General features: G+C 35.3%; 7 protein-coding genes across 9 annotated transcripts; 5 read left to right on the top strand and 2 right to left on the bottom strand.

The window, feature by feature from the left end:
- Positions 1-485: 485 nt before the first annotated feature.
- On the top strand, positions 486-5,452 carry LOC128886727 (E3 ubiquitin-protein ligase Topors-like). The gene is made up of 7 exons (XM_054141873.1): positions 486-829; positions 1,548-1,977; positions 2,061-2,294; positions 2,360-2,631; positions 2,710-2,868; positions 2,941-3,154; positions 3,238-5,452. Exons 2-7 carry the CDS (start codon positions 1,589-1,591, stop codon positions 4,274-4,276), a joined length of 2,307 nt encoding a protein of 768 aa, XP_053997848.1. The 5' UTR covers positions 486-829; positions 1,548-1,588; the 3' UTR covers positions 4,277-5,452.
- On the bottom strand, positions 5,289-7,252 carry LOC128886738 (probable dimethyladenosine transferase). Its single transcript, XM_054141889.1, has 6 exons — positions 7,111-7,252; positions 6,723-7,033; positions 6,174-6,540; positions 5,698-6,043; positions 5,520-5,626; positions 5,289-5,427 (listed from the first exon to the last, which is right to left on the bottom strand). The coding sequence occupies exons 2-6, from the start codon at positions 6,778-6,780 to the stop codon at positions 5,385-5,387; spliced, it is 921 nt and encodes a 306-aa protein (XP_053997864.1). The 5' UTR covers positions 6,781-7,033; positions 7,111-7,252; the 3' UTR covers positions 5,289-5,384.
- Positions 7,054-11,202, top strand: LOC128886729 (ras association domain-containing protein 8). Of its 3 annotated transcripts, none has more exons than XM_054141875.1 (11): positions 7,054-7,094; positions 7,301-7,366; positions 7,458-7,584; positions 7,758-7,868; positions 7,946-8,257; positions 8,341-8,700; positions 8,780-8,941; positions 9,008-9,124; positions 9,197-9,336; positions 9,411-9,718; positions 9,797-11,202. In XM_054141875.1, the coding sequence occupies exons 3-11, from the start codon at positions 7,513-7,515 to the stop codon at positions 9,895-9,897; spliced, it is 1,683 nt and encodes a 560-aa protein (XP_053997850.1). In that variant the 5' UTR covers positions 7,054-7,094; positions 7,301-7,366; positions 7,458-7,512; the 3' UTR covers positions 9,898-11,202. The 3 variants fall into 3 exon arrangements, with proteins under 3 accessions (XP_053997850.1, XP_053997851.1, XP_053997852.1); XM_054141876.1 differs by having other exon boundaries at positions 7,079-7,094; positions 7,301-7,376; XM_054141877.1 differs by lacking the exon at positions 7,054-7,094 and having other exon boundaries at positions 7,225-7,366; positions 8,789-8,941.
- Positions 11,203-11,774: 572 nt separating this feature from the next.
- On the top strand, positions 11,775-13,529 carry LOC128886737 (replication factor C subunit 3). The gene is made up of 5 exons (XM_054141888.1): positions 11,775-12,103; positions 12,245-12,382; positions 12,461-12,626; positions 12,706-13,024; positions 13,092-13,529. Exons 1-5 carry the CDS (start codon positions 12,017-12,019, stop codon positions 13,447-13,449), a joined length of 1,068 nt encoding a protein of 355 aa, XP_053997863.1. The 5' UTR covers positions 11,775-12,016; the 3' UTR covers positions 13,450-13,529.
- Positions 13,530-13,598: 69 nt separating this feature from the next.
- On the bottom strand, positions 13,599-14,793 carry LOC128886744 (succinate dehydrogenase cytochrome b560 subunit, mitochondrial-like). The gene is made up of 5 exons (XM_054141899.1): positions 14,618-14,793; positions 14,485-14,541; positions 14,100-14,299; positions 13,875-14,017; positions 13,599-13,795 (listed from the first exon to the last, which is right to left on the bottom strand). The coding sequence occupies exons 1-5, from the start codon at positions 14,635-14,637 to the stop codon at positions 13,691-13,693; spliced, it is 525 nt and encodes a 174-aa protein (XP_053997874.1). The 5' UTR covers positions 14,638-14,793; the 3' UTR covers positions 13,599-13,690.
- A 930-nt stretch (positions 14,794-15,723) lies between these two features.
- On the top strand, positions 15,724-17,949 carry LOC128886736 (prohibitin-2). Its single transcript, XM_054141887.1, has 6 exons — positions 15,724-16,054; positions 16,307-16,569; positions 16,637-16,954; positions 17,055-17,132; positions 17,218-17,314; positions 17,546-17,949. The coding sequence occupies exons 1-6, from the start codon at positions 15,925-15,927 to the stop codon at positions 17,737-17,739; spliced, it is 1,080 nt and encodes a 359-aa protein (XP_053997862.1). The 5' UTR covers positions 15,724-15,924; the 3' UTR covers positions 17,740-17,949.
- A 268-nt stretch (positions 17,950-18,217) lies between these two features.
- Positions 18,218-21,238, top strand: LOC128886731 (aspartate--tRNA ligase, cytoplasmic). The gene is made up of 12 exons (XM_054141880.1): positions 18,218-18,367; positions 18,586-18,623; positions 18,696-18,780; positions 18,876-19,059; positions 19,145-19,247; positions 19,311-19,632; positions 19,698-19,869; positions 19,964-20,111; positions 20,190-20,379; positions 20,464-20,544; positions 20,605-20,716; positions 20,799-21,238. The coding sequence occupies exons 2-12, from the start codon at positions 18,586-18,588 to the stop codon at positions 20,960-20,962; spliced, it is 1,599 nt and encodes a 532-aa protein (XP_053997855.1). The 5' UTR covers positions 18,218-18,367; the 3' UTR covers positions 20,963-21,238.
- The last annotated feature ends 228 nt before the right edge of the window (positions 21,239-21,466 follow it).

Below are 21,466 nucleotides of genomic sequence, written 5' to 3'. Positions count from 1 at the left end.
TGAAAGGTTCGGGAGGTGATTTGAAACAACTTTTACCTTAGCGAAAATGTTGTCCGAGGCTTCGTTAAGGAGATATTAAACGAAAAGCCTCGACCAATCGGAGCGCGAGTATGCCGATGGAGCGGCCGCGGTAGCGTATGAGCGTGGCCGCCTATTGCGTAGCCTACGCTCAATCGGCATACTCGCGCTCTGATTGGTCGGGGTTTCCGCTTAATATCTCCTTAACGAAACCTCGGACAACATTTTCGCGAAGGAAAAAGTTGTTTCAAATCACCTCCTGAACCACCCCTTTCAAGCTGTTACAACATTTTTGGGACACCCTGTATTTTGTTAATTTTATCCTAGGTCTTCTTGAGTTTTTTACCAATTTGATAGCGCCACTAGTTGACCATAGAAAGATGGCTGAAGGACAATTAAAGGTTGTTCTCCTTCCATTTTTCATCGTACCTTTGCATCAGAATACATAGTCCGTAATTTGAACTATGTAAACGTAGCCCAACAACGATAACGAATATTATTAACAGTAAAAGTTAGCAAAACGTGAGAATAAAATTTTAGTTGTACCAAACGAATAGAAGTTTGGTCGTTGGTGTATTTTATGTATAGTTTCATGCGCGCCCTAGGAACATTTTTTCGTGCCATCATTGACAATAATTCTTACCTTCGTTTGGTATCTGTCTCACTCATGGCATTATGCTTCACCAGTTTCCGCTTTGTGATCATGGGCTTCTATAAGAGTGCTCTTTCACGAAAAAGGTAGCTTCTTGAAGACGTTAATTACGTTTCGCATTGGAGCCGACACATTGATTGTTTTCTGGGTTTCTCGAAGGTAAGACATCAGTGTCCATCGAATTGCATGATTTATGGAAAAAAAAATAGTGACATCGATAATCAATAACAAGTTGAGTAAAATGGAAACATACAGATTATCAAACAGCTTTATGACGCCTTCTTTCTCCTATGCGTGACGTATTTTTTTTTCTCTATTTTCCGTCCGAGAAAGAAGACGTCGGATAGTCGTTTCGCTCTTATCGTTACTCGTCGAAATTTACGTCTAAAGTAATTTATTTTATCGCGATAATTTCGTTTCACGATTGCGATCCATCCACTTTGACAAACTAGCAAATAGCTCCTTTTATATTTTACGTTTATCTACGTTGACTGATTTCATTGACATCGCCCAATGACACTTTTTTTCTAATCTCTATTGTAGCTTTTTAATAGTATCACCTACACATGAATATTTTGAAACTTGTAGACACTCAAGATGTCTTATATAAAATTGAGTTTGTAAATTGTACCCAAAAAATCATGTGATTCATCTCAAGTTGAATAATATATTATGATCATTACATGATAGTCGATAGTAACACAGAAAATATAATTAGAATTACTTGATATTCATTTAATATGTCAACTTACTAAGTTCATTGTCATTATATTTTCTTCATGAACATGACTTTTTTATATAAGAATGAAATAATACATTTTTATAGGATATATACAGGAAATAATTTATTTTAACAAAATATAACGTAATGTTTCAGGCCAGTTTTTTTTAATGGAAGGGTAGGCACACCAAGTCATAATGGAAGGTCCATTAGAAGTAAAAGATTCTGCCACAGGTGCAGAGGAACCTATTAAGTCAGAGGCACCTGTGCAGAATCCAGATAGTAGTGACCGAAGCGATGGTGCCGTGTCACCTCCCCCTAACTGTAGTATTTGCTTAGGCAAGCTAGTGAACACGTCGTTCACGGATAGCTGCCTTCATCAATTTTGTTTCACTTGCTTACTTCAGTGGTCGAAGATAAAAACAGAATGCCCGTTATGTAAGCAAACTTTTAAATCGATCATACATAACGTAAGATCGGAAGAGGATTACGATCAGTACCATGTGCCTAGAGAATTGGCTACTTTGGATATTAATTTTGAACTCGGACACGGTGTAGACGTCACTGGACATCGTTTTCATTACAGGTGTCCTATAAAACCTCGATTCCATAATACTACTTGACGTTAAATACGTAACGTTCGATATTGTAAAATTTTCATTGTTTTAGGACAACTGTGATAGGACATCATCGTCGTCCGCACGATATAGTGCTCAATCCTGAACAAGTTGCAAGAAGAGAACAACTCCCAAGCATAGCTCCTCAAGTGTCGATGGAAGAACGTATACACAGACGCATGAATCCAGCTGATTATCGTCGTACCATCTACAGACATGGAATTTGGGCCTCCGCGTTACCCGACGTATTCGGGCGTTTTCGGGAATGTAGCCCTGATTACTATCGGTTAGTCGCTATTTGTTTATTCGTTACGAAGGACAGTCTCGACAACAATTGCATTTCATTTACAGAAGGGAGCCCAGAGAGTTGACTCGACTTATACCATGGTTAAATAGAGAATTACAAGTGTTACGTACTAACAACGCTCCGAATATTGCATACATATTGAGAATTATATTGGATGCTCTTAGTCAATATGATATTAGAAGTCCCGAATTTCGTGATATAGTGCGTCCGTATTTTGGCACGTTCACAGATCACTTTGTACACGAACTAGGCATTTATGCACGAACTAATTTCGATTTAATTGGATACGATCAGTCTGTGGTTTATGTGCACCAAGGTATATAATTTCGTTACGGTTACTTTTATATTATAAATAACGTTATATTCCTTTACGTAAGATTAACGTTTGTTGCAGGATTTTCAAACGAATACGTATCGAATGTCGTGTCACCTCCATCTAGTAGTAGTAGTACTAGTTCCGATGACTCGGACGTTCGAGTTCTCGACGAGGCCATTGATCTTAGAATGAACGTTGTAACGCCTAGCGTGGGACCCCATACGATCAGTATACCTGGTAAGCTTCGACTCGTTTAATTTTGTTTAATGTTTAAGGTTGGAATATAGTTGAAAATATTGTTTTAATTAGGTCCAAGTACTGTGGGACAACTGTTCCAATTGGATATTTCGTATAATGTACCGGACGTTTTAACTATTTCCTCCGATTCCTCCATGTCTGACAATGAGTGCGAAGTGATCGGTTACGTCAAACCTCGTCACGAAAGAACACCGGAAATCATAGAGCTAGTGTCCTCGGATCCCGAAGAAATAAACATTTCTCAAGTATCAACCGATAACGCACAGTAAGTAGTTGTTCGTTTTGTAACGTTCAATTTTAAACGAAACATTTCTAATAAAAATTGACGATTTCCTATTTTTTTTCTAGGTCTTCCACGTGTACGTTTTACGCAGACAACAGCCAACCAAGTACATCTCATTCCACCAAGAAAAGAACCTCGACCTCTTCGTTCACGGAAAGCAATTCCGATTCGGACAGCGATTACAATTGCAGAAGAAGCAGAAAGTATCAAAGTCGCGCCAAGAAATCGAAAAGAAGTACAACTACCAAAAGGCGCAATCGTTCGGTCGAAAGGAATCGTAACCGAGTAAGTAGAAATTTATCTAGCTCTGGAGAAAGCGAGCCTAGGAAAAGAACGACGAGAAGGAATAATCAACGCACGATCAAAAAGAGAATAAGTAGCAGTAGCGACTCCGTTTCTCATGAAACTGCATCAAAAACGAACGATGAAAAAAAATCAAGGACTTCGCAGTATTCCACGAAAGGTACTGTACGCGTTCGTAAAGACTTAATTAAGAAAGAGAATCGTTACACAGATGACGAGTCGTTCAGCAGCGATAGTAGTAGCGACTCCGACGATAACGTTAATAATATAAAGTCTCGCGCGTTACGAAAATCGCAAAGAATCTATACGACGAGCTCGAGTGATTTCGATACAGGTAGAAGGGAAAGAGTGATCAGAACTAGAGGTAAAACAAAACGAACATCAGTTGTGAAGGATTCGTATCGAAAGGAACAAAGATACAAAGACGACCGACAATCTATATCTAGAAGCAGCAGTTCGTCTTCGTACGAATCGCAAAAAGAGAAAAGAGTCAGTTCCAGACGACGGGAATTTCAACGAAATATAAGCGACGACGATAGCAATTCACCGAATAGAGATGTGTCGAGAAAAGGACGCGAGTCGATATCGAAAACAATGACGGCAATTCTGAGTAGTTCGGATTCCGAGGAAGATCGTTATCGATCGCACAGTCAGTGTAGCAATTATTCGAATAAATCGTATACGCGTAAGAGGAAATCTAAACATAAAGATAGGCACAAAAGCAAAAAGAGGAAACGATCTAACAGTAGAACGTATACTTCATCGATGCGATCGCGATTAACTCGACGACATCCTGTTTAAAAATTTATACATACGCAGCATTGAAACATTCCGATTCGAAGAATGATTCTACTAGATCAACGCTAAAGAGAAACGTATAGCTCCTGTGAAAGTCGTGGAGTCATAGAAGATCTCAGGGTAACACCAAATCAAAATCGATAAAAACGTAACGATGCATTTGATCGTTAATTAACTTTGAACATAGAAAGATGTTACTGATGATTACATTTAATTGAAAATTTATAATGATTTTTATTAAGCAGTCGTACGTGCATAAACTATACACAATAATGAAGCATGGTGATTTCGTATTAGTTCTTCGTCAACAAAAATGAAAAATTTTTCATGGCCGTGTATCCATGAATGTTAAGATATGCATACTGCACTACACGTATTATTTCATTCCTTTGCTTTTTAAATGAAAGTGGCTTCCATTTGTGTTATAAAATGATATGTAAAAACTCTATAAAAATTCCAACATTAACTGATAGATTTTCCTGTTCGTAATCTTTTATTTAATGTATATTAATTGGATAACAATGGTACCCAGATTCAATGTTAAAGCATTAGATAATGCGTGGAAAGAAGACAAAGTGTATTCTATACACGAAAACAATTACAGAGTATATAATATCTCGCTATTATCTTCATCGATGTATAACAGTCTTGGGTATATTTCTTCACGATCTTGATTCCCAAAGAATGTTTGTAAATATACATGTATCTTATAAGCAAATAATTTAATTAAAAGTTTACATGGATATAATTTTTTGTAAAGTAGGTAAACAGAGAAATGTTACATGTACATTATATATGTTATACGTAAATCGTAAGGTAACTGGTTTTTAATAGATAATGATTTCCCATATATTTTTTTCTCGTAACTATTATGTATATTTAACCCTTTTGCTACTATCGACATCGTAGGCCATTTATCGCAGAATATAACATATACAGCACAAGAATTCTAGAATGGTATTTGGAATTCTACTTTATTTAAGACAGTTTTAAAAATAATTGATATTTGAGATATCGTAGCGAAAGGGTTAACCGACTTCAAATTACCACTTACACGTTATTTAGAAAAATTTATTTATTCTTTTTTTTTTGTGAAAACAATACATATTAATTATGTAAAATGCACTCCTTTTGCATTAAATGCGTGTAAAAGGCTAAAATAAAAATTTTGTTATATAAATAAGCGCATGTTACAGCAGGTCATGATACATCGATATAATGTCCATAAATACGATATTTGTCATACCTGATAAAATCATCTATATCCATAGTTCTAGCGCGTTTATTTACAGCGTTTGCTTCTTGCAAGATATCGTTTACCATCTCTTTAATGTCAAATCCTTCTGACACTTCCTAAATATCACACGAAAAAGAAATTGTTGAATATCCAGAAGCATTCGCCTTATCATACCTATGTTACATACCATGTTATTCAGACTACAATGAAGTTTATAATTTTTCTCCAGCATTGTTAACACTGTCGTCTGCTTAAACGCCGCGGAAAGTGTCTTATTTTTTCTAACAAACGCAATTCGCGTCAGACCATCCCATTCTTGATAATTAATCGGAGGCGGTGGGTTACGCGGTTCTATTCTAACTACATTCGATTCTACTTTCGGTGGAGGCCTAAAATTATTTTTTCCTACTTTCATGAGTAAATCCACTCTTGCCAACAACTGAGTGTTTATACTCAGACGACAGTACAATTTATCGCCTGGTTTCGCTACTAAACGTTCGGCGAACTCTCTTTGAAACATAAGAACGGCGCATCTGCAGAAAATAATGTACTAATCAAGCCTGTTTCCTCTTGTGATTCCTGCATGTTACAAATGCTTCAAACATTGCACGATGTGATGCTTTTAAAAGTAGTTACTTTAAATTTGTTATTGATTCAAATTACCTGAACAATGGCCTGTGCAAGAGTAATTTAAATACCAAAGGAGATGAAATTTGATAGGGTATATTAGCTACACAGAGGTCAAAGAATGGTAACTCTGTCTTCAAAACATCTCCTATCATGATCTGCAGTTTCGACTGGTACAGGGTACCTTGCACGCGTTTCTGTAATTCAGCTACCATTCTCGTGTCCACCTCGCATGCTATTACTTTCTTAGATTTGTCCAATAGTTTCACAGTCATGTTACCGGTACCAGGACCTATTTCCAATACCACATCCGTCGGTCTTACAGCAGCTTTTTCTACCATACTTTGAATTATAAGTGGATTCTTCAAAATGTGCTGTCCAATATCCGTGTTGAACAAAATACCTGATATATACAAAGTAACGGAGTAAAGTTTTCTCTTAAAAATAGTAAATGCTAGATGAGATATATTTTATTGAGGCAAGTTTTATAATTAAAATTAAGTACGCTTGGGTTCTTCTAATTTAAACAGCACTTAGTTTTGCGATAAAATTAGCGACTATAAAAATATTGCAAATGCTTCGTACCCTGTTTCGCAACATCCTTATGAATGCGAGTCTGTTTCTTTACACGTTCTTTCGGCATTCTGCTATTCCTACTTCTTTATTTTTCTAAATGTATGTACAAAAACAGTATTTATAATAAGCACATGACAATTATCACGTGTCGCTGGTACGCATGGTAAACAGATGTGAACAGATGGTAAACGAGAAGTAAAATTATTGTATTCTATAGATTCGACAGGATCAAAACGTTTCTGCGTCAAACGTTTTCAGCTCCCTCTTACGTAGTATGTCAGAATTAAAAATTCGGCGTGCTTTCAATTTCCAGATATTTCCTGTTAATTTAAAATTATTAGCGATACTTAAATACATTGCCAGGTTCAGGATATATAAAATGTACGCTTCCATATACCTATGTCTAAATATAAAATAAATAGAAATCTGTTCGTTTCGCGAAGCTGCTGATTGGTTACTGATTATACGAGCTCGACTTTTTCACAAAGCAGCGCTTTAATACTGCTATCACGTCAAAGAAAAGCGTTTGTCTGTCTTCTGTGTTATCATGGACGTAAATCTGTCATTTTAATAATTACACGTTACAGGTTAAAGGAAACTGATTCAACACCGCTGGTCGACGAATCCTGTAAACAATCGTTGGACAAACTCACGTAATAATCGGTGATTTCTCTCGTACGAAAATCGTACCTACGTACGATTCACTTGAAATTTAACTCTGACAAGTGATTTGTAACTTTTCAGTATCAACGGTTTGCGATGCGAATGTTTAATCTTGTTATTATAAATTGGTGACGTTATGGAGCTGAAAGTATGGGTGGAGGGTATACAACGTATCGTATGTGGTGTTACAGATACCACTACATGTCAGGTTGGCACTGTTTATTTAAGTATTTTAGACGTACATTGAATCGTATATAATTTTATGAAACTATGACTCAAATCGTTTTGCACGATACCTCAATGCGAATTACTTTTCTTTGAATGTTTTCACCTGTTTTCATGTGTTTTCACCTACCATTAATACATAAAATTAACTTCCAGGATGTAGTATACGCTCTTGCCCATGCTACTGGACAAACAGGTAGATTTACTTTAGTAGAAAGATGGCGAACCAACGAGCGTCTTCTAGCTCCGTATGAAAATCCTCTAAAGGTATCGATACGAGTTCTATAGAAAATAATCGCTAATTTTGTTACAATTAATAATACTATTGCAATTTGTTTGAAAAGATTCTAATGAAATGGGGAGAATATTCTTCGGAAGTGCAGCTAATATTAAGACGTTCTTCACCGGAGAGTAATAAATCTCCCGGATCGTTAGGAACACGTTCGTCCCATGGTCCAAGATCGAATGGACTCATAAGTTCCGCGTCGGAGCACACCGCGACGCCCAATAATGGACAGGACGATACCAAGAGTGCCATGACAGTTCCAAACTCTGAACTCGACGATTTACAAGGATGTCTCGATAGGAATCGCGACACTAGAAAATCGTTGACGTTTGGAGGATTGCATGGAAATGTCATGGAAAATAATACAGAAGTAAATAACTTTTGGGTTGCAGTTGGCACTTTTTAGAATAAATCTCGTAGAATAATCGATCGTATTTTATACTCGTATTATAGATTCAAATGGAAAATGTTGCCATAGTTCAACCTACACCTCATTTAAAAAATAAGGAATCGAACATAAGAAAAAATATACAAAAACCAGCTCAGTCTCCTACTTGTACTAGCAGCAGTGAAAGTAACGCGCATTTATCGCAAAAAAAAGTGCGTGAAGTTCCTCCGTATAGGGATCCTCCAGGTCCAGCTTCGCCGCCCATACGAACTTTACCCCCCTACAGGGATCCACCGCCACCTAATTTAAATAGTCCTGGAAGATCGCAATTTCAATTTAGTACAAATAGCGGTAGTCCTCATGCTCACAAAGAGGATCAACCATCTTCTAGTAACTCTGTCAAGCTAAAGAGGAATCTCATTCAGGTTCTACAGAAAAGATGCTTTCTATGAATCTATAGAGCAATATTTATTCTCGAGTTCTTAATCAGTTTCATATGTTTAGGAATTTCAGGATACAAAAGGACAAACACAATCTGTAAATCAGTTATCTGGTCAGACACAAAATATGGTTACTGTTGCGTATACTCAACGATACGTTGAACTTATCAGACTAGTCAATAAGCAACGCGATACTATTAATGCACAGCAAGCAGATCTTACTAAAGTACGAAGGGTTGTCTTAGTAATATATAAAAACTTGGATGAAATATACTTAATCACTGGTTTTCAGTTTGATGCTGAAATATTATATTGGGAAACTAAGAATAGGGAGCAAATGCATCAGATGGATTTTATTTCTCAGGAAGTAAGTCGCATGGAATCTACGGGTCGCCTTATCGAAGAACAGGCACGTATTTTAAACCCAGCCGAGGTACGTTTTCCGTTACCATATTTGCGATAACGCTCGTTATTTTTATAGCTGAAAGAACTGGCACACGTGGAAGAAGAAAGTGAAATAGTTCGACAACAAGAAAAAACTTTAAAATCGGAAATCACTTTGCTAAGATCGAAACTTGCGAATTGTGAAACAGAGTTACTTCAGTGTAAAAATAAAATTAGGTAAAACATTATTATTTCGCTTATGTTTAATTAAATGTATGACATAACATTGATTTTATTCCTCTGTACTATAGATTAGTTATGGAAGAACTTGCTATAGAGCAGCATAATATAAGTCGTGAAACGGACGAAAGGCAAATAATGGAGCGTAAAATCATCAGCGAAGTCGAGCATCTTCAGAATGAGGTTGAACAAGCTAAACGTTCGGCCGAATTAGCTTCTCAATGCGCGGAATCATTGAAACTTGAAGTAGTAAGTTTGGAATCGGCGATCGTCGAAAAAAAATTGCAAGTCGAACGACTGGTAGCCGACATGAAAGAAGCTAATTTACAAAGTCTAGCTGTCGCTTGTCAAGATGAACAAGTCAAGTCGTTGCTGGAAGGTACTCGAATTGTAGTTATAAATATAAATTAAAACTGTGATTGATTCGCTAATATTTTTATGTATATTCTTTACTTAGGTGCTCACAAGCCTGGAAGTACACGTAAAATGATAGGTTCTCCGAGACAATTAGAAACCGCGGTACCTACGAGCAAAAATCCACACGGTGTTTGGGTATAAGCATATATTAAGTCGATGTATTCCGATATATCGAGGATAATATCTCTCATTCTTAATATAGCAGCCACAGCTAAATATTTTAGAAAGATAACGATATAGAAGTGTCTCGATGGCTTTCTCTAAAAGCAAATGAGATACAGTTAAGACGATGCAAACATTCGTCTAATATGGCTCCTAATAGAGACAACGGAATAAATATTTTCCTGTCGTATCGTTCACGAACGCAGTTTATAGCTGTTTGTTTCATCCATTGGCCATATAATTTTCCACGAGCATAGTTATAAGTGTTAACAGTAGTAATTTTAAACGTCATCATGTGTGTATAAAGGATGATAGATATCGGACAATACATTTATCCAAAGTATTAAAATTATTAATCGTGTGGTGCACTCGCACTGTATAAATTAAGAAAATATACTTATAAATTGTTGCAAGCTTTACGGAACAATTACACAAGATAATATTATATATTTTCTATAATCAAAATGATTCTGTGAATTTAACAGCATTTACATACTGGTGCACTATACAATTGAAATACGAACGTAGTCTGTTCAATATATGTATCTTGTATGTACATATCGTTGAAAGCATGTGATAACGAAGTCTGAAACAAATTATTCTAACGTTCTATTGTAGTTTACATTCAGGGCTGACTTTATGCGTGAAAGCAACCGATGCATCGCATCGGAATGCCTCTACGAAAATCAATTGAAACGTAAAATTTAAAAAATGAACAAAGAAAATACAATTATCATATGTGAATGGTAGCTTTTCATACAAATGGATAAAGTAGAGACTGATGAAAATGTTATGGTTTCTCTTCTGGTAATCATTAATTATGGATTACATTTTGTTAAAGTTGTGTTGAAGTGCTAGTGATTCTAGCTGGTGCCAGCCTTGTTTACATTGTATATGTACTTGCATTTTTAAACCTTTAAGGAACTATCTTCTCCAATTTCATTCCGAAATCAGGTTTGATACAGTTTATCAAACAATTACAGTTATAGGAATTTTCATTGTTCGATACATTCATTATCAACGTGCATTGTTAGAACCAACTCACTGCCATTATCATTAGTAATAACCTTGGAAATCTCGTAATTTAGATTATTTTGTGTGTAATTTCATTTTTATACAAAATATATGTACTTTTTAGTATGTAATCGTTTCGTTATGGATAATACTAATCTAATTCGTACAATGACTTATTGTATTTACCAAAGTGTGTTAGCTTTTGATGAAAAAGTAAGCACTTATTGTATAATGGAACATACAAATAAAAGCTAAGTTAGGGTACAGCGAGCAGGGTGAGCTTAGAAATTTTTTCCTTCTCAAACATAGCTAAGTACTGTTCTTTGGTAACTTGTAATCATTCATTGGTAATCATTGACCAATACTAATATTGGACTTAATACTAGTGGCGCCATCGGTGGAAGAACGCCAAAGTTTATAGCAAAGTTAGTTTCTATTGTTGATGCTAGATGGCGATAACGGACATTGATGAAAGTTCGTTACTGGCGCCACCTAGCAACACTAGTGGAAACTATTTTCACTACAAACTTGGGCGTTTTCCCACCGATGGCGCCACTGGTATTAAAACTGTAGGGTAATCACAGATATTGGAACTGTGTTCAGGTCCATTCCTGATAGATCAGCCGTGGAAGGATGATGTAAATGACGAATCTCAGTACTCAGGATAACTCTCTTTACTTTCTTCCTACTTTCTACAAGGTTCACAAAGCTCTGGGCTTCCCGGCAAAACCCGCGTGGAGCGTACTCCCCTCTCACAATCCGCGAGGAGAGCGGAGGCGTGGGGGTAGAGCCTTAAGGCACGTCCCCACAAAACCAGCTCACTAGCCGCTCAATGAGCGGTGATTTTTCCGTACGCTCACTATGGTTTCGCGCGTTTTTGAAATCGTTATCTTTACTTTCACGAGCCTGTAGAGGTTACTAGTATTATTAGTATTTATTTTAAAATATATTTTATGAAAATTTGTTATTTCTGTACAATATGAATGTTTAAAATGTAAATATGGTATTTATAATATGATGCTCGGTAATTTCTAAGTAAACAAATCTTGGTAACGCTAAATTTTTTAACTATTTTTGATCGAAAATGAGTCTTTGGGTGGATAAATATCGCCCGACAACGCTCGGGAAATTGGATTATCACACGGAACAAGCAGAATATTTGAAAAATATGGTAATTACATCTGTCTGAATATAAGAGAATTTAAAGAAAGGTTATACGGAAAAGTTTCCGTTATTTGTCGTAACATATTTATTATCTGTAATTGGAAGGAAACATTTACCTTTATTCAATTAACTCAGTGTTTTGTTTTAGGTAAAGAAGGGAGATTTTCCACATTTATTAGTATATGGTCCACCAGGTGCAGGGAAGAAGACTCGTATAATGTGCATCATACGAGAATTATATGGAAGTGGAGCAGAGAGACTAAGGATGGAAACTATGCATTTCGAGGTGTTACATTTTGCTTTGCAAGAATACTCCTTTTTATGCTATTTGATTATGTATAAAATTAACATTAATATTGTTTAGACACCATCCAAGAAGAAGCTAGAAATAACAACAATAAGTAGCAACTATCATATAGAGGTGAATCCTAGCGATGTGGGCATATACGATAGAGTTGTTGTGATGGATTTAGTAAAAACAACAGCTCAAACTCATCAAATAGATTCAAATGGACAAAGAGAATTCAAAGGTAAATAATTAAATATTGCTTTTTATTATTACCTTATATTTTTGAATGTTCAATTATCGATTTCAAAATTTTATATTAGTGGTACTGCTGACTAACGTCGACGAACTTACTAAAGATGCTCAGCATGCCCTTAGAAGAACAATGGAAAAGTATGTTGCTACGTGTAGATTGATACTTTGCGCAAATTCTACATCGCGGGTGCTGCCAGCGATAAGGTCTCGATGTTTAGGAATCAGAGTACCAGCTCCATCGATATTAGATATAAAAAATATTTTACACTCGGTTTGTAAGCGCGAAGGTTTAACTTTACCCGATAAATTAGCTGTTAGATTGGCTGAAACGAGTGGTAGGAACCTGAGACGAGCGATATTGATGCTTGAAGCGTGCAAAGTCGAACAGTAGGTAGAGCTACAAATACGAAAATTGGGCAAACTACAATCTTTTACGTGTTAATTTCACTTCCAGGTACCCATTTACAGAAGATCAGAAAATTACGGAACCTGACTGGCAAGTGTACATTCGAAATACGGCTAACATGATGGTCAGCGAACAAAGCCCGAAAAAACTTCTCGAAATACGCAATAGACTTTACGAATTATTGACCCACGCTATACCGTGCGATTTAATATTTAAGGGTCTTCTACAAGAATGTATAAAAAATTGCGATTTGCAATTAAAAATTGAAATCGCAACAGTTGCAGCCGAGTACGAACATAAGATGCGTAAAGGGTCCAAACCGATTTTTCATTTAGAAGCATTTGTTGCTCGCTTTATGGCAATTTATAAAAAATTTATCGATTCGTCTCTCGAGTGTTTTGAGTGATGTATTTATTGGCATACTTAAACGTACTTAGGCTAACTATTCAAACATAAATAAACGTTTTTAATGAATTCGTACACGCATTTCTAGATTGTGTTATATTTATCAATTATAAATTAATTGACGGTACCATCTAACAAAGTATTTTATTCTAGATTTAACACAGTTAAACCTTGTTGACTTGATAATACAATGAATTTTGAATGAAAATTGTATCACAATGTAGCAATGTAATCATTTAGACTTACAATACAGCAAGAAGAATAGCAGATGCTACAGATAAAGCAGTCACTGCATAGCCAGTGCTGTATACTTCTTTAATTGTAAGGAATTTTCCCAAATCCCAAGCCTGCAAATTTAAACAGCAAATGAAAGAAACCATGTATTAAAAAGACAATAATATTATTGAGAATTATTAAATATTTTACCAAGTGTCGGAACCCATTAAATGTGTGATATGTGGCAGGAAGAGCTAATGCAGTTTTTCCCAGGAAAAGAAGAGGAGCAGACAAACCTAGCTCCTGAGTCATTTCGATAAGGCAAGGTATACCTCCAGGGATGAGCAGGGTTCCTGTGGTAAGATAAGATGTCACTCATTTTAATAACAAATTGCTTTTTCATTCATTTTTACTCAGAATAAAGCACAATCTTACCTAAACCAAGCGTCATAGCATAAGTTGCTAGTATGATCCCTGTTGTGCGATGTGTTACCGATAGTAACGCTGTTAATTGTTTCTGATAAATAGACAAATGGGGAGACATAGGCCGCTTGAGGCGTGCATTCTTCTCGTCGTGAGTTTCACAAACGGCACTTCCCATACACAGTGGTTTCGAAATAGCGACATTATGTGGGCTAAAGAATTCATTTTAATAACTTCTATATTAAATATTCTATATTTAAGATTGAGTTAATTTCGAAATATTTCGACGCTCGAGTGATGATTTAATTGGTATAGAAAAATAAATTATAAATTCTGAAATAAAACTTAAATGACACTCGAATAAAATGAAGAGGTTATATATTATGTAACACATCACCTGGAGGTGTATAAACTCCGAAAATTGCGGAGATCGATGTTTCGTCGACATAGCAGCCTAGAATAGATGAATTTGCATTGTCTGCGTTATTGAAACCAATTAAGTAGAATAAAAAATTAAGACACTTTACTACCTCGTATAACACAACGCCATGTTTTTTATTTCTGTCAATTTCTATACCTGGCTGCTTCGATCTTATTTATGCTCGATACCTACTTTCAAATGTGGGTAAATACACTTGTCAAATTCACGAATGTTTTTAAATTAGCCTGTATGTATCTTTGACTATATAAGTAAATAAGCAAATACGCCAAAGGTATGTCACTTTACAGCAACATCTTTTTTTGTCAAGTGTTGATTGAAAAATTGATACACAGCAGGTGATAAAACAAAAATTTTCGTTCGAGATAAAGTTTTTAATTTCAATTACAGACTTGAATCATCAAAAAATACGATTTTCCATTTGAGATACATTCAAAATTGAAATTTTATTAGCTATTAGGGAAAACTAATTTTCTAAAATTTCAGATACGTAAAAAAAAAACTAAATTGTCGAATATTTGCGAAAAGATCGATTTTATGATAATTTGTGTAGAAAATTTTTTGTAGATAATTTAATTTTCTAGAAAAAAGCAACCCTGAACAATTTTCGAAAAATTAATACTTCGCAAGTTGTTTTCGAAAAATGTAATGAATAGGAAAATTGGGAAAATGTGGCGAAAGATACTTTGTTTATTTTCATTGTTTTCTTATACAAAAAGGATACAAGTAATCAATTACTATTTTGAACGAGTCGAATGAAAACGTACTGGGTGTCCCAAAAATTTTGTAACACCTTGAAAGGGGTGGTTCAGGAGGTGATTTGAAACAACTTTTTCCTTCGCGAAAATGTTGTCCGAGGTTTCGTTAAGGAGATATTAAGAGAAAGCATCGACCAATTAGAGCGCACGCGGTAGCGTATGAGCGTGGACGCCTAGTCGCTCCAACGGTATACGCGCGCTCTGATTGGTCGGGAATTTTTGTTAATATCTGCTTAACGAAGCCTCGGACAACATTTTCGCTAAGAAAAAAGTTGCTTCAAATCACCTCCCGAATCACCCCTTTCAAGGTGTTACAACATTTTTTAGACACCCTGTATACGTTGGAAAACATCATATTTTGAAAACAAGACTTAATCGTGATTGAACATGGTGAGCCATGGATCTATAACAGAGTATGGATTCTATAGGAATATATATGATCCTAGGTCCATAGAAAGTTCCATCTGGTGTTTCTTCTTTGTGGATCAGTGTCGTGCATTTCATGGTCTTCATTTTCAATCGGAGCAAGGCAAAGACACTTTTTTTGATTGTATCTTTAATTTCAACCACGTTAACAACGTAGTTGATTGGGAATCGTCGATCTTTAACTTGCCTTAGCGACACATAATCGTAATTAATAATGGCACAGAATAAAATTAACGAATTTGCATCACGTTTTGCAAAAAATCCAAATGGACTGTCCTTTGGGTTTAAGTTCCTTGCAGCGGCCGGCGTGGCGGTTTATGGTGTTACGAAATCCATGTACACAGGTTAATTTCCTTTTTACATTCTATCAATTACGTTTAATTATTGTTGTTAATAAAAGTACTTCTGAAGCCGGTTACTATATTCTTAAAAATTGTTTGCACGTCACGATCAACATTACGTCTCGTAGAAAGAAATTTGAATTCAAATTATTTCATTGGAAATGATCTTAAAATTGAAAGTAATACTCGAAACGACAACCTTTAAATTAAAGGTTGTTTCTAGATATGTTTGAATTTATAATTGTTTCGTTTCAGTGGAGGCTGGTCATAGAGCGATAATGTTTTCTCGTTTGGGAGGCATTCAAAAAGACATCATGACCGAGGGTCTACATTTCCGACTTCCATGGTTCCATTACCCGATTATTTATGACATCAGGAGTAGGCCTAGAAAAATATCCTCGCCTACAGGATCCAAAGACTTGCAAATGGTCAATATTTCTCTTCGAGTACTTTCCAGACCTGATGCCAGCACATTACCCACAATGTACCGTAATTTAGGTCTTGATTACGACGAGAAGGTTGGTATGAATCTTATTGTAACATTATCTTATTATAATTTTATTAACAAAGGCAATTGTGTTTTAGGTTTTGCCAAGCATTTGTAACGAAGTATTAAAATCAGTTGTCGCTAAGTTCAATGCTTCTCAGCTTATTACACAGAGACAACAGGTCTCAAACATGGTACGAAAAGAATTAACCGAACGTGCGCGTGATTTCAATATTGTCTTAGATGATGTATCCATAACCGAATTGAGTTTTGGTAAAGAATATACCGCTGCTGTAGAAGCTAAGCAAGTAGCTCAACAGGAAGCGCAAAGAGCAGCTTTTGTCGTGGAGAGAGCAAAACAGGAAAGACAGCAAAAGATTGTCCAGGCTGAGGGTGAAGCGGAAGCGGCTAAAATGATATCCTTTAAAAATAATTACAGTCGTAAATGTATAAGATAACAACTTATCTATAGATTAGCTTCATTTTCAAATAGAAATATCCTTAACTCCCGTGAACTTAGGTTTAGCTGTTAGCCAAAACCCTGGTTATTTAAAACTGCGAAAACTTCGAGCAGCACAAGCTATTTCCCGAACGGTAATTACACAAATATTCTGAGTTACCTACTAATAAATGGTTAACGTTAATACGAGTCTAATTATAAATATAACTTTCGTTTCAGATTGCTACCTCTCCAAATCGTATATTCCTTAGCGGTAACAATCTAATGCTGAACATTCAAGATCCATCGTTCGACGATTCGTCAGACAAATTGAAAAGTAAGAAATAAAAAGGCAACGTGAAATTTTCCTATACGTATATCTTCCCACAATGTTATACAGCGCAAAATGATTTTCAATGTTACACATGTAGATACGAAAAGATATTGTCAATAAGATTGATTAGATGTTTTTAGATACAAAGTATCATTGCACCTATATTTGATCCCCTCTTTATGGTGTACGCTGCGATGATGCTCGCTCGCAAATCTCGAGCTCGTGTGTTTTCAGGTCGTGAAGGGATGGGCTGGAAAAACTGGAATAATACTACAGAAAGCGCGGTCAAATCTTTAAAAGCTGATCGTCAATCAACAGTGACAATTGACGAAAAGCCGTTTATCCAAGCTGCATCGGTATCTTCGGAAGAACAAATGTCCGTTTTATTGGATTCAGCGGACAATGGGGCAAAAATGATAGTTTCTTGAATTAAATACTTAAAAAGGTTTGAGGAGATCTTGCGATGCGAGCTCGTCTTTTCTATCGTAATCCTTATCCAAATCCTACTGTTGTATACTTCTGCGAGCATTTTGATGATAAAAAAAAATATAACTCATCGAAATTTTAATTAATTTTGGTCTCTACGTTATCGACGTAGGTGAATAAAACATAGTTTAAAGTCGTCCTTTCAAACCTTCTTAATATATTCATAAAATTTCCGTGTGAAAATAATTTACATTTTATTTTTGTATAAAATAATATGAAATATATGTATATTTTTCCCATATAATGTTACAGATCAAACAAAGTTTATTATAATTTTGTATACAATATTTTATACTGTGCGATTTATTGAAAAAAATATTATCTTTATTTAGTCACGTTTACCAAAGATAAACTGTACTCTGAAATTATTACATATGTTACAGTACTTTGTCTTCGTTTATCTTCATTTATCTAAAGATTCGCGAAAAAGATAAAATCCAGGCAATTTTAGAATTTACTTCGAGTTACGGGCTGCGGTCTGCTAAATTTGAGACTAGTGTGTAATTGTATTAAATAACCTCTATAAATTTAGATACAGGAGAAATAAAAACGTATTGAGTCGAAATAAAGGTGCGTATCGTTAAAATAAAATTTGTAGATCACGATAACCTCAAATAACCTTTATTTTCAGCGTTTCCATATGTATTTGACATAAAATGATTGTTCATAATACAATGGGGTTCGCTAATTTTATTCATATGTGTATATTAAAATAATATCACACATTTTTTGTATGATACTGTATTGTGTTTCGTGTAACTAACATGTTTATTGCACCATTTTTATAGATGGGAGAGGATAAACCTGTAGATCCCACTGTAGGAGGGTAAGATAAACGATATTTCTTTGGAAATTTTATAAATTTGAATTCTATTTTAAAGATATATTTTTTGTAAAGAGATGAACCTTCTAAGAAAGCTCTTAAGAAGCAACAGAAAGAGGCAGAGAAGGCAGCAAAGAAAGCTGAACGTAAAGCTCAAAATGTAAGCTGAACTGTATGTTGCAAAATATTGATTGTTTGTGTATTTTTATCTAATGAATTTTATTTTACAATAATATATCTGAATTGTGAACATAGCAAGCGCAACAAAATGTGAACGAAGAAGAAGATCTGTCGGTTGGAAACTATGGAGATACAGGATTGATACAAAGTAAAGAGAAAAATCCAGAGAGAATATTTACTGATGTTAAAAATTTAGTACCAAGTTTGGAAAATCAAACTGTATGGGTAAGAGGACGTTTACATACTAGTCGTGCTAAAGGTATGTCATCTAGAAAAAAAAATTAAATTTTAAATGTTATTCATTCGTTATTAATACTTTATCGAATACGAATTGTTCTTTGCAGGCAAACAATGTTTTATTGTTCTAAGACAGCAGTCATACACTGTACAGGGGTTAGCTGCAGTAAATGAAAAGATCAGTAAGCAGATGATCAAGTTTATATCGAAGTAAGTTACAAGAGTTAGTTATAGAATTAATATCGTTTTGTATTTAACACAGTAATCTTGTAGTATTACCAAAGAATCCATTGTGGACGTAGAGGCAGTTGTGAAACGTGTACCTTCTAAAATTGAATCATGTACACAGAAAGATGTAGAGGTTCACGTTGAAAAAATATTTGTTGTAAGCGCTGCAAAACCACAATTACCTTTACAAATTGAAGATGCCTCTAGGCCTGTGGGAGAAACGGACGACAATGCTCTTAATATAAAAGTGAATCAAGACACTAGATTAGACAACAGAGTTTTGGATTTAAGAACTCCAGCAAACCAGGCCATATATAGAGTTGAAGCAGCTGTTTGTAAATTATTTAGAGACATCCTTACAAGTAAAGTAAGTTGTTCTCAAATTTTATTATGTACTTAAAATAATTTATTTAATTAGTGTTTTATTCGTAGGGTTTCGTCGAGATTCATACACCGAAAATTATATCCGCGGCAAGCGAAGGCGGAGCAAACGTTTTCACAGTGTCATATTTTAAGGGAAACGCTTATCTAGCTCAGTCTCCTCAGCTCTACAAGCAAATGGCTATAGCGGCTGATTTCGACAAGGTTTTTACTGTAGGAGCAGGTAATGCAATATTTTTAAATTGAATTGTTTATTTAAATGTCCTACAGAACATGGCGCCATTGTTCTGCGATTATATGATATGATAATTTTTTAGTTTTTAGAGCTGAAGATTCTAACACGCACAGGCACTTAACAGAATTCGTTGGTCTCGACTTAGAAATGGCATTTAAATATCATTATCACGAAGTAGTCGATACTATCGGACAGTTATTTACAGAGATGTTTAAAGGTCTTCGCGATAAGTTAGTAAAAATTTCTAATTGATATGAAAATTAACAGGATGAATCTTCTGCAGATATAATTGTATCGCATAATTTCAGTTATGCTGCTGATATCGAGGCTGTACGTCAACAATACAATGTAGAGCCTTTCGAATTCTTAGACCCACCCTTGATATTAGAATTCAGCGACGCGATTAAATTATTGGCGGAAGCTGGAGTAACTTTGGGCGAAGAAGACGATTTGTCTACTCCAGATGAAAAACTGCTGGGTAAACTTGTAAAGGCAAAGGTGAGTGTCCATCCACATCTGTGAAAAAATTGTTGATAACATGGTATCATGGTAATTGATTTTTCATGGTATTTCTTTTTTCAGTACGACACCGACTTTTACATTTTAGACAAGTATCCATTGGCAGTAAGACCGTTCTACACTATGCCAGATCCGAACAATCCGGTAAGTGTACAATTTATTTCAATCTCTTGTCAAATGTATACCATAATATATTCATTTCAGAAAACATCGAATTCTTACGACATGTTTATGCGCGGCGAAGAAATTATTTCTGGCGCGCAACGTATACACGATCCTGAACTTTTAACGGAACGCGCGAAACATCATGGAATTGGTTAGACAGACTTCTGACATATGTATTTTTCCAGTTCGAGTATAATTGTTTCGAGTATAATTTCATTCTTTGAATATTTTAGACTTGGAAAAGATCAAAGCCTACATCGACGCGTTCAGGTATGGTTGCCCTCCTCATGCCGGTGGCGGAATTGGCTTAGAGCGTGTCGTTATGTTGTACCTTGGTTTAGACAACATCAGAAAAGTTTCAATGTTCCCTCGTGATCCTAAACGTCTTACACCTTAAATATTAAGTTTTTCCGCACTATGATCTATATACTGAAATGTCGTGTGGAATTATGAGAGTGGTTAGTAAATTTGAAAAATTTCTAAACACTATGCGACAGGGAAACAGATCGATAAAACACTTTGATTATGCTTTTACATTATTCATATGTATCATACACTTGTACGATTATTAATACACTGTCGTGGCAAAATATAATTTCAAAAGAAGAATATATATACATATATATTCTTTCTTTTGTACCATACTATCGCTCAATAAAATTTTGTAAAATCAGCAGTTAATTATTAATGAGGAATTACGATTTGAAGGAATGAGATCGGTGGTGAAAAAGCTCGCTCCGAACTGATTCATACCAGTTTTAGTACCAGTGGGATAATTTTCATTTTGTGGTGCAAGGTGAGGCTTTTGATCTCAGGCACATTAAATAAATAAATAAATAAAATATTAGTGGCCCCATCTTACAGAAATGGTGGGTACTATTTTTACTACAAACTTGGAAAT

The sequence above is a fragment of the Hylaeus anthracinus genome, unplaced genomic scaffold (assembly GCF_026225885.1).
Source record: "Hylaeus anthracinus isolate JK02 unplaced genomic scaffold, UHH_iyHylAnth1.0_haploid 11985, whole genome shotgun sequence".
Lineage (NCBI taxonomy): Eukaryota > Metazoa > Arthropoda > Insecta > Hymenoptera > Colletidae > Hylaeus > Hylaeus anthracinus.
Note: the sequence above shows the minus strand (reverse complement) of the source record. Positions and strands in the feature narration are given on the sequence as shown.

Excerpts from the sequence above, each read along its gene's own strand:
- LOC128886731 (XM_054141880.1), top strand. The coding sequence starts at position 18,586 with ATGGGAGAGGATAAACCTGTAGATCCCACTGTAGGAGG. Across the intron at positions 19,870-19,963 it reads GGTTTTTACTGTAGGAGCAG|TTTTTAGAGCTGAAGATTCT; the intron begins GTAATGCAATAT and ends ATAATTTTTTAG. Across the intron at positions 20,717-20,798 it reads CGCGAAACATCATGGAATTG|ACTTGGAAAAGATCAAAGCC; the intron begins GTTAGACAGACT and ends TGAATATTTTAG.
- LOC128886727 (XM_054141873.1), top strand. The coding sequence starts at position 1,589 with ATGGAAGGTCCATTAGAAGTAAAAGATTCTGCCACAGGTGCAGAGGAA. Across the intron at positions 2,869-2,940 it reads CCATACGATCAGTATACCTG|GTCCAAGTACTGTGGGACAA; the intron begins GTAAGCTTCGAC and ends TGTTTTAATTAG. Across the intron at positions 3,155-3,237 it reads GTATCAACCGATAACGCACA|GTCTTCCACGTGTACGTTTT; the intron begins GTAAGTAGTTGT and ends TTTTTTTTCTAG.
- LOC128886737 (XM_054141888.1), top strand. The coding sequence starts at position 12,017 with ATGAGTCTTTGGGTGGATAAATATCGCCCGACAACGCTCGGGAAATTG. Across the intron at positions 12,104-12,244 it reads CAGAATATTTGAAAAATATG|GTAAAGAAGGGAGATTTTCC; the intron begins GTAATTACATCT and ends GTTTTGTTTTAG. Across the intron at positions 12,627-12,705 it reads TGGACAAAGAGAATTCAAAG|TGGTACTGCTGACTAACGTC; the intron begins GTAAATAATTAA and ends ATTTTATATTAG.
- LOC128886744 (XM_054141899.1), bottom strand. The coding sequence starts at position 14,637 with ATGGCGTTGTGTTATACGAG. Across the intron at positions 14,542-14,617 it reads ATGGCGTTGTGTTATACGAG|GCTGCTATGTCGACGAAACA; the intron begins GTAGTAAAGTGT and ends CATCTATTCTAG. Across the intron at positions 14,018-14,099 it reads TGCTATGACGCTTGGTTTAG|GAACCCTGCTCATCCCTGGA; the intron begins GTAAGATTGTGC and ends ATCTTACCACAG.
- LOC128886736 (XM_054141887.1), top strand. The coding sequence starts at position 15,925 with ATGGCACAGAATAAAATTAACGAATTTGCATCACGTTTTGCAAAAAAT. Across the intron at positions 16,055-16,306 it reads TACGAAATCCATGTACACAG|TGGAGGCTGGTCATAGAGCG; the intron begins GTTAATTTCCTT and ends GTTTCGTTTCAG. Across the intron at positions 16,570-16,636 it reads GTCTTGATTACGACGAGAAG|GTTTTGCCAAGCATTTGTAA; the intron begins GTTGGTATGAAT and ends ATTGTGTTTTAG.
- LOC128886729 (XM_054141875.1), top strand. The coding sequence starts at position 7,513 with ATGGAGCTGAAAGTATGGGTGGAGGGTATACAACGTATCGTATGTGGT. Across the intron at positions 8,942-9,007 it reads AGCAAGCAGATCTTACTAAA|TTTGATGCTGAAATATTATA; the intron begins GTACGAAGGGTT and ends ACTGGTTTTCAG. Across the intron at positions 9,337-9,410 it reads CAGTGTAAAAATAAAATTAG|ATTAGTTATGGAAGAACTTG; the intron begins GTAAAACATTAT and ends TCTGTACTATAG.
- LOC128886738 (XM_054141889.1), bottom strand. The coding sequence starts at position 6,780 with ATGCCGAAAGAACGTGTAAAGAAACAGACTCGCATTCATAAGGATGTT. Across the intron at positions 6,541-6,722 it reads TAAGGATGTTGCGAAACAGG|GTATTTTGTTCAACACGGAT; the intron begins GTACGAAGCATT and ends TGTATATATCAG. Across the intron at positions 6,044-6,173 it reads TTGCACAGGCCATTGTTCAG|ATGCGCCGTTCTTATGTTTC; the intron begins GTAATTTGAATC and ends TATTTTCTGCAG.